Source organism: Impatiens glandulifera, chromosome 6 (assembly GCF_907164915.1).
Source record: "Impatiens glandulifera chromosome 6, dImpGla2.1, whole genome shotgun sequence".
In the NCBI taxonomy this organism is placed as follows: domain Eukaryota; kingdom Viridiplantae; phylum Streptophyta; class Magnoliopsida; order Ericales; family Balsaminaceae; genus Impatiens; species Impatiens glandulifera.
The window spans coordinates 16,963,115-16,973,875 of record NC_061867.1 but is presented as its reverse complement, the minus strand read 5'-3'; the positions used below and the strand labels follow the sequence as shown (position 1 = coordinate 16,973,875).

At 29.2% G+C, this 10,761-nt stretch overlaps 1 protein-coding gene and 1 pseudogene across 2 annotated transcripts in view; one reads left to right on the top strand and one right to left on the bottom strand.

The window, feature by feature from the left end:
• The first annotated feature begins 1,087 nt into the window (after nt 1-1,087).
• On the top strand, nt 1,088-3,586 carry LOC124944135 (annotated as a pseudogene).
• A 4,533-nt stretch (nt 3,587-8,119) lies between these two features.
• Nucleotides 8,120-10,761, bottom strand: part of LOC124941741 (factor of DNA methylation 1-like) — a 3,386-nt gene continuing 744 nt past the window's right edge. The window contains exons 1-6 of one of the 2 annotated variants that reach the window (XM_047482091.1): nt 10,446-10,629; nt 9,990-10,079; nt 9,605-9,892; nt 8,826-9,044; nt 8,458-8,698; nt 8,120-8,316 (exon numbers count right to left, since the gene is read on the bottom strand). In XM_047482091.1, the coding sequence (XP_047338047.1) occupies nt 8,468-8,698; nt 8,826-9,044; nt 9,605-9,892; nt 9,990-10,079; nt 10,446-10,616 (999 nt within the window). In that variant the 5' untranslated portion in view covers nt 10,617-10,629 and the 3' untranslated portion in view covers nt 8,120-8,316; nt 8,458-8,467. Of the gene's footprint in view, nt 8,333-8,457; nt 8,699-8,825; nt 9,045-9,604; nt 9,893-9,989; nt 10,080-10,445; nt 10,630-10,761 lie in introns of those variants that run through there. The other variant, XM_047482092.1, reaches the window with a different exon arrangement.

Below are 10,761 nucleotides of genomic sequence, written 5' to 3'. Positions count from 1 at the left end.
TAACCATCTTCTTCCCATTAACTTCACCTCCGGTCAGTCAAGAAAGCCATCGACACGAACCAGCACCGTCCAAACCCAGGTAATTAATTCTTCATGCTTCCGGTTTTCCGTTTAAGAAAGCTCGGTTTGTTCTTTCCAATAAATTGATTCATGTATTATTTTCTTGTCTGCAATATATTGGCACAATTTCTGATTTATGATCTATACTTGAGGTTGGTTAATCACTGTACAAAATATTTTAAGCCTGCCAACTGTTTGACAAAATGTCTGTGAGAGCAAGAATGCTCTGAACATGTATGTTAGCTGTTTCCTCATCAAATAACTCACGAACATTTACTACACCTTTTCCATAATTGGGTCAGTCCAGAATTAGATCAATAATGAAAAATATCTTATCTGATATTATACTTGTTCATATATTCCCTTATGTCTTTCTACTCTTTACTGAATTAGGTTTAGTCATTTTTCTATCAAGATGTCTGATCTAGATGTTATGTCCTTTTCAGTAATAGAAAACTTATTCATCTATAACATTTCATTTTCAAGATACAAAAGAAACATAAAAGTTGTAACTTTGTAAGTGTAGTAGTTCTTATGATTAGCAATTTACTGAAACACTAGCATTTTGTTGCGTGTAGAATTTCAAGAACACGAATATAAATTGAAATAGTTACTTTATTGGTTGACTCCGAATGAGGATGAGAAAATACCATAGTTGCGACCAGAATTAAGGAGAATAAGATTGGAGATGAGATTAATAGAATCCAGTCTTCAAGACTAAATTCATCAACAACTCTAATTTAATATGTTTAGACCCTATATTTTCTCATGTATCACTTCTAGGTAGGGTAAGAGTAGTACTAGGAAGAACGACTCATTTGAAAATCGTCTGTTGTAAACAATTAAGGGAAAAGCAATTTGGGGTATGAAATACTTTTGTAAACAATAAGAAGTCTATACGAAATATTGAGTTAAATTGTAAATGATTATATAAATTGCTTTTTACTTATAATTAACAGCTAATTTATTTTTTATAATTCTGTATTAACTGGTTAAGTTTGTTGAGAGTTTGTAATGATGACCTTTACACGATATTCATGTGATGTAATTTGTCACAGGTTTTATGAAAAATCTGTTAAGAGCAGGAATCAGATCACGAGACATGATATGACTACCTTCATTAGAGAAAAGTTACCAAAAGGTAATTTACTCGGCCAATCTTCTTATCAAGTTCTTTAAACTTCATTGACTTACTGTTGGTAATTTTCATAACTGAGTCCCAACTTTACCATATATCATTGTCTGCCCTCATGTTAAGAAATTTTGGTTGTTCCTTAAGCTGTGTTTGGTTGAGAAATTAATCCAATACTGCATTCATTTTCACTACACTATGATAAAGTTTAAATTGCTTTACATTACAATCATTTTTTCGTGCTGTTTCAACATTCTAAAATTTCACAATAAACAGGCTTCTTTGAGGTGCCATTTGACAACATTGACTGGTCATAACTCATAAGTCCCAAATCCCAAGTTTGGCGCATGTTCATTCCGTCCCATTTTGTTGGAAAATCTGTAGGAAGACTAACTAAGAAAGAATGCATACAATACCTGAAGAACTGCAAGTCCATGGTTGGGCTACAGCAAATACATTCGCAGATCATCAAAATCGGATTCCATCAGGACATAGATGCTCTAGACAAGCTCATCGTGTTCTGTGCAGATACATCTCTAGGAAATCTGCCATACGCTGAAAGAATCTTCAATTATGCTGAATACCCATCTTTGTTCATCTACAATGTGATGATCAAAGCATATGCTAAAAATAGCAGCTATAGAAAATCCATTCTTCTGTTCGATGAACTAAGAATAGAGGGTCTATGGCCAGACAATTTCACGTACCCATTCGTTCTGAAGTCCGTTGCACAAATCTCCAATGTTTCGTTAGGAAAGAAGATTCACGGGTTTGCTGTGAAAACAGGAGCCGAGTTTGACTGTTACGTCTGTAACTCGCTAATGGACATGTATTCTGAACTCGGCCAATTAGAGTATGTCCAAAAGCTGTTCGACGGAATGCCAAACAGAGACGTGGTTTCCTGGAATGTACTGATTTCTGGTTACGTTAAGTGTCGTAAATTCGAGGAAGCTGTGAATGTTTTTTATCGAATGAGATCTGAAAACGCTATTAAACCCGATGAAGCTACTGTAGTGAGTACCCTTTCTGCCTGCACGAATCTGAAAAGATTGAACCTAGGTGAGGAAATCCATAGTATTGTTAGGGATGAATTCGAACTCGGGTTCACCCCTATAATTAGCAATGCTCTATTGGACATGTACTCTAAATGCGGGCATTTGAGTATTGCACGTCAGATGTTCGACGAAATGCCAGTAAAGAATGTCATATGTTGGACGGCTATGGTTTCTGGGTATGTCGGATCCGGGAAACTCGACAAAGCGAGAAGTTTGTTTGAAAGAAGTCCGAGTAAAGATGTTATTCTATGGACAACTATGATCAATGGATATGTGCAGTTTAATCAGTTTGACGAAGCGATTGCCTTATTTCATCGTATGCAAATTCAACGGGTCAAGCCAGATAAGTTCACATTGGTTGCTATCCTAACGGGTTGCGCCCAATCGGGGGCTTTGGAGCAAGGGAGATGGATCCATGGATATATCGAGGTAAACCGAATAAAATTGGATGCCATCATTGGCACCGCTCTAATCGATATGTACGCAAAATGCGGTTGCGTAGTTAAATCCCTAGAGATTTTTAATCGAATGAATCGCCACGAGAAAGATACAGCCTCGTGGACTTCGATCATTTGCGGGTTAGCCTTGAACGGTCAAACCGACAAAGCATTGGTCCTGTTCTCGGAAATGAAACGAGATGGGTTCAGACCCGACGATATCACATTCATCGGAGTTTTAACCGCGTGTAGCCATGGAGGATTGGTAAACGAAGGATTAATCCACTTTGAATCGATGAAGAGAAATTATCAAATCGAACCGAAGTTAGAGCATTACGGGTGTGTGATCGATCTCCTTGGTCGTTCTGGGCGGTTGGATGAAGCCGAGGAAATGATCGAGAGAGCACCCAATGAAGATATTGAAATTGTGATTCCACTTTACGGGGCTTTGCTTAGTGCATGTAGAACGTATGGAAATGTTAAAATGGGGGAGGGAATGGGAAAGAAGTTAGCTGAAATTGAAACAAAGGATTCCGCGTTCATACACTTTTAGCTAATATTTATGCATCTGCTAATAGATGGGCGGATGTGACTAAGGTGAGGAGGAGAATGAGAGATGCTGGAGTGAAGAAAGAGCCTGGATGTAGTTCTATTGAAATCGATGGTAACATTCATGAGTTTTTGGTACGCGATACTTCTCATTCGGAAATTCAAGATGTTCATTCTATGTTGCATAGTATCACTAAAGTGGTTACGGATTTAGGAGAGCTCCAATTCGAAGAGGATATCTAAGCCTGGTATGCGAATTGAAATGATGATATATGGTTGGTTTTCTAGCATATGAGAAGGTGTGGTCGAATTGAATTTGAGGCCTTACAAACTATACGACTTAAAGTCAATGAAATCGGAAAAGAGCCTCTTATATGGGTTGCTTTGATATCGGAAAAGAGCCTCTTATATGGGTTATTTTGATACAGTTTTTTTTGGGTAAATTATGAACTAGATAGTTAATTTGTCGATTAATTTTTTTTAATTAAGTCAATTAAAATCTATGAGAGAATTTATTTAAAATTGTTATAGCTGTAAATTTGTAAAATTGAGAATTTATTTAAAATTGTAAAAATTTTATTTTAAAAAAAATATAGTTATATATTATTATTATTATTATTATATAATTAAGAATTTGATATATGGACCATTTAAAAATATCTATATAATAAAGTATAAAATTAATAAAAAAATAAATCATAATAATTTTATATTTATAAAATTAATTATATTAATTAATTTATTTGAATAAATTACTTTATTTAATTTATAAATATAAATACATTTTTCTTTTTGAAAAAATTTGAAATTTAAATTATTTATAAAATTCTACTAATTTCACTAACTTAAAATTTATTTAAATTAAACTCGTTAACCTTCTCTAAATTCTTAAAATTTAAGAGTTTAACTCAACACTTTAAATTTTGGTGTCAATACTATTATTCTATTTCAAGAATAGATAGAGCGGTCATATATTATCCTATCTCTAACTTCCGTTGTTCGCACCTTTACAATTTAACACTAAAAACTCTCTTTTCCCGTCAATAATCTTCTTCGTTTGACCCCTCACAATTTCTTGTATCGATCTTCCTCTGTTCTTGTGCCCACCGCTTTTCTTGCTTCTATCCCTTCACTCGGACCTCCGTCGTTCGGCTAGAATACCCGATCTGAAAGGTAACGTTTTATTTTTATTTCTTTAGTCCACTTTGAGAAATCCTTTTGTGTGAATTCTTATTTTTTCTTTGTGTGGATATGAAAGATGTTCTGGTAATTTTATTTTGAATGTACTGTGATATGATATTGTTACTGATTGAGTGTAGTTTGTTCGGATTTTTAATCTTGATTTGGGAAGTTTAGAACGATTTTGTTCTCGTGGAACCTGATTTTTGTTTGTTTGTATTTTGATAAATAAGCTTGTTATGTGAGTTTGTTGGTGTTTAAATTATTTCCTTCAATATTTTTCGATCATAATTATAATCACTAAAATTATACCTCCCAAATTTATAAAAATTAAATAATTATTTTGAATAAATAAATTCAAAATAATCAAAATTATTTAATTAATATTTAATGTCAAATTAGAAAATTAAAGTATAACATTATGATAAATATTTAATTTTAATTGGTCTGTCAATTGGTTAACATATAGATTTTTCAATTAGCTAACAATGAATGTCTAACAATATTTTAACAAATTAACGATATTAATTAATTATAGACTAATTGACAAATTAATGAGCAATATGCATTGATAATAAACGTTTGAATTATTTCATTTGAACGTTTAATTCTCAGCAATATATACTCTTTCTTTATTCATTTCACCCCATCACATTATCCATATCATTCTTTCTCTAAGAATTTTAAGAGATTTTTCTCTCTAAACTCCAGCACAAACGGGACATCAGCACAAACGGGACACGGATAAAATTGTTTTAAGGGAAATGTGCTAAACACATTTCTTAAATTTACATTTAAATTTGGTAATTTCGTTTTTCGTATATTTAATTCTATTTAATTTATTTATAATATTTTTTTTTTTTTATTTCAAGAAAACCTATCTATATGATTACAAAATAATTAATTAATTATGAGCCCATCATTAATTCCCGCGCCTACACATTCACCTAATTAGTGGTTTAGCCTCCTCCACACATTGTGATCGTCCTTATCCGTTTGATTTCATTACATTGCCAACAATCCCACGTTTAATCATTTAATAACATTTAATTAGTTTTTATGTATATATTTATTAATTAAATTGATACCAGTTCTTTTACAAATAATATTGAAGAATAAGTAACTAGGAAATTAAAATTTCTTCTAATTATATATTCATCATAATATTTTAAAGAGTGATCATGGCTACATCTTTGCAAACCAGCCAATTTTGAAATGTATTTATTTATTTGGTTTTAAATACCACTTTGTTTGTTTGTTAAAATGTATCAATTCTCTAGTGATTAATTTGAGACATCCAACTTAAAAGAGATTTTTCTGTTTACACTTCTTTTTTAATGTGGTGATAGTCAAATACGTTGGTCAAGATCGATGTGTAGTAATTTTAGTGCAAAATTATTACTGAATTCGTTGTACCCTGAAAAACAAATATCTGTGATAAACTTTAGCACAAACGGGACACGAATAAAATTGTTTTAAAAAAAATATGCTAAACACATTTTTCAAATTTACATTTAAATTTGGTGATTTCGTTTTTTCGTATATTTAATTTTATTTAATATATTTATAATATTTTTTTATTATTTCAAGAAAACCTATTTATATAATTACAAAATAATTAATTAGCGGCTTAGCCTCCTCCACACAATCCCAAGTTTACTCATTTAATAACATTTAATTAGTTTTTGTGTATATATTTATTAAGGGAGGTGCTTTTCCTACCCTCCCATATTTTCACCTCGCCTTCACTCCTTAATTAACTCCTAAATTACTTATTTATTCTTATTATTTTTATATATTTACTTTTCTTATTTTATTAAATTTACTTATTTTATTTTATTTAATTATTAAGTTTTTTTTATTAAATATAATTAATTAATTTTTAATATATTTTTTTAACTTTATTTATTTAATTAAAAATACAAAATATTATTATTTTTATATTATAATTATTTAAAATATATTAAATATTAAAATGTGTACTAATTTAATAAAATATAAATATTTAATAATTTATTATATTAATTATATATATATATATTTTTTTAAATACTTATAAAAATCAATTTTTTTATAAATAAAATTATTTAACAAATAAATAAGATAAAGTCTTTAATATATTATATATTAATAATTAGTCAAATTAAATATAATTTTTACTTAATAATATAAAGATAACATTTGCATAATATTTTTAATAATATTTTTTTATTACAATATTTCATATTTAACTTTTTAAAATATTTATTTTATATAAAATTATTATTTTATTATAATTTTATTATTAATATATAATATTTAAAATTAATTATATATGTTTTAGACTTTTTATCTTTTAAATAGAAAAAAATATTAAAAATTAATTTATTAATTATATTTCATAATAAAAAAATTTAATAATTAAATAAAATAAAATAAATAAAATGAAAGGTAATATATATAAAATTAATAGGGATAAATATGTAATTTTTGAGTTAATTAAGGAGTGGGACGAGAGATAGATATATGGGAGGAGGTGGGAAAAGTAATTTACATTTATTAATTAAATTGATATAGTTCTTCTACAAATAATATTGAAGAATAAGTAACTAGGAAATTAAAATTTCTTCTAATTATTTATTCATCATAATATTTTAAAGAGTGATCATGGCTACATCTTTGCAAACCAGCCAATTTTGAAATGTATTTATTTATTTGGTTTTAAATACCACTTTGTTTGTTTGTTAAAATGTATCAATTTTTTAGTGATTAATTTGAGACAACCAACTTAATAAGATTATTTTCAACTTATCAAAATGAAAAAATTGAAAATGTTATAATTTTGGAATTCCTTGAAGAAAATTTTAACTCTCAATTGTATTCAAATTGAATTGTCTATCTCACTTTAAAAAAGACCATTCTATTATTAGGTTAGAAACCAAACATAGATTATGGTCTTGATCGTTAGAATTATTTCAATAATAAATTAAAAATTTTAATTCATTACATAAAATATTAAAATAATTTTTATTTTAAATTATTATTTTTATTTTATTATTATATATTAATGCCCTTAAAACTTTTTTATCAAAAATTTATTTATTCAAAATCATTATTTTTTAATATAAATTGATTATTTTCGAATCTAAATTTGTTATGTGATTTATGATGTCAATGTATTGTTAATTTCAAAGAAATCGTTATTAACTTTATGATTCAAATTATAAATTAAAATATTATTTCAATTATAAATATATTTAATTTTAAGGGTTGGTTTAGATTTGGGATAAATTTATAACATGTTTTATTTAAAAATAATTATAGACGATAATTTTGATTTAAAGAGTATTAATATATAAAAATTATTAATTAAAAATAAAGAGTATTTTATATAATGAATTGAATGATAAAAGAAAAGAGAGTAAAAATAAAATGATATTTTTTGAATTTGAGTTATTTACATAACCCAAATCGAACGAGGTCTAAATAGTAATAATATCTTAATTTAAAATTTTGTATTTATTAAATTTATTAAATTGAGATAAATTAATTATTTAATATATAAAATTTGCATACACACAAAAATTGTAATTAAAATAAATCTATATAAAAAGTTAACAAAATATTAAATATCAAATAAAATTTCATATATTTCAATCATAATTTTAATATTAGATACCAGAAAAATTATTCTCATTTCTACTATGAAAAAATAAACCAAATCCATCACATTTTATGTAATAGTAGTAATGAATAGAAAACGTCTAATAAAAACTCAAATTAAAAATTCTTACAAATCTTGAACAATTCATTAGTTATGGGAACCATTCAAATGGAAACAATATCAAGTTACATAGATCTCTCCATACCTGCAACTGAAAAATCCTTCTGCCTTTAATCTCGCATTTTCATGCCTCACCGCTGTCTGTTCGTAGTAGACACTACGTTAAAAGACGGGATAACTTTCTTAAACTAACAATAATCTGAATAATGAAATGACAATTGCACCTGTTCTAGCTATGAAACACAAATAGTTAATAACCAAAGGAGATCGATCAATACAAACCTCTACTTGTTCATGTTCTCTTTCGCTTTAGTGTCTTCAAACTCTTGAGGATGTGTGAAATAACTTCTTTCAGTGTTGCTTTCCTATTCTCTTTGTAGTTCCATAGCTCGGAAATCACATAATTTCCACTTGGGTTATACTCATTCATCTCTTTTAAGGCAGTTCCCACAGCTTCATAAACGTCATTTCCCCACTCCTCCCTCAGAGTTTTAAGTTCCTCGTCATTTTCATCTATGATTTGCTGCATCATCATGTACAATCATCAACTTAAAGATGAAACAGAGCGATGTCCAGAAACAAAAGATAAGCAGTTGAAACAATTTGAAACAAGCTAACAAAACAGATACAAGTATGGTTAGAAATTACACCTCATGGTTTCCATCTTCAGTCTGAATGACCTTGAATGGATGCCACTCCGGTTTTCTCAACTTTTCCTGCCACAAGGTGCACAATTCCGATGATTTCATTTCTGCGACAGAAACTGGATATTTTCCCTTGCATGCAGCATGAAAAGGCTTCATTTCAATATCTCCCATTCTTTTTATCCCAATATGAGCCCGGGAACTAAATTGCATATCAGTCAAGCCCTAAAATGCAAGGAAGTGAGGTCAGTGAAATATTTTGATATAAATATAAATGAAGAACAATAAAAATATTGACAAGCATCCAAGAGTTGTTGCTGATGATGATTAAGATGTTCCATCTCATGTTTTTAAAGCAGGCTTGAACAATAGCACAGACAAAAAAGAAATGGAAAACAGCTAAATCCATGTTGGATAAATAGATGCACAAACTCGACAATGGACAAAAGGAAGCCAAACCAAATCATTTGTGAAGCATCAACCAAGAGAGTTGAGCTTCAAGTTAACCTCAGCTCCTTTGATCTAGAGATTTGAGTTTCTCTTTTATTTAGGTACTTTCTATTATGTTTTTTATTAACTTATGACAAATGATTTAATGTTAACTGGATCAATGAAAAAAATTCTCATTTTCTAAAAGAAAGAAGGCTCCAACATTCAACTAGAAGTAATCTTATTAGATAGTGATTTGTGTTAAATAGATCTTGTGGCTCTTTTAAACAGTTAATCCTATATAATGATAAGGTAAACTAATACATCCAGATATAACTAAATGAAAAAACTCATACCGAAATTAGTACTTTCCGAGCTTCTTGCAGTTCATCGTTGCTTTGTCTCTCTTTGATGATGAGTGCTTGGTTTAAATCTTCCAAACTAGACATCTCATCTTGCTTCTGTTGTAATTCTTCATTCATCTCTTTAATTTTATTTTGCACTGCATCATCATCTTCATCTCCAAGATGCCTCATCACTTGAAGTTTTCCTGTCAACTCTTCAATTTCCATCTCTAGCTTCTGCTTTGCATCTAGCTGCCTTTCCAGCTGAAGGACCTTGTTCAGGGCTTCTTGTTTTTCTTTCTGAAAGTTTCATAATCCCCCATTTTAAAAATACAAGCCACGCATACATCTGTATTAAACTCATACCCTCTAATAGAAATAGATTCATGTTATAAACCTTTTGCTCTTCAACTAATCTCAAGACATTCTCATCAGCCTTCCTTTGCTCCATAGATGCCATTTCAAGCGAAGTATTTCTTGTTGTACTCTGCAAAAGAATCCCATTTTGTTAGTATCACCCATGTAGCACTATCCGACAGTTAAACTTCTTACTGCATAAGCCTATCTTTAGATGCTTCATTTTATATATTAAAGCTGTACAAATGAAGAATATCATGAAATGTAAGCTCAGTATACAAGCAGCCCCAAGAGAAGAGAAAAATGATAAAAGATAGAATAAAGGAAATAAAGTAGATAATTCATTTAGTGCAACCCAAAAGATTTAATTAATTCAACCATGTATACCCAGATCGATAACACGAGGTAAAAGAAACTAACTTAAACATAGTGAAAAAAAAATGTCAAGGTAAAAAATGCAATTGGATTTAGGTAAGAAATAAAAAAAAAGGTGTACCATTTGCTTCTCCTCGTCAAGTTTTTGCCTTTCACGTTCAGTCAATGCTTCACGCTTGTTCAATTGTCTGTTCCATGCATCAAGATCCTTTCTTTTAACTTCCAACTCATAGTTCATCTTCTCTTGTTCATCTAAAATACTTCTGACATGTTCTCGTGCAAGTCGTTGCATCTTTTTGTTTCTGAGGAATGGAAAGTCGTATTACTAACTTAAAACAGGAATATGAGCATGTGGAAGAAAGATAGATGGAAGTTCCTTATTTTGTCAAAAGATTAAAAGAGAGTATAAAGCACAAATACAGAACCTTCGGCATATG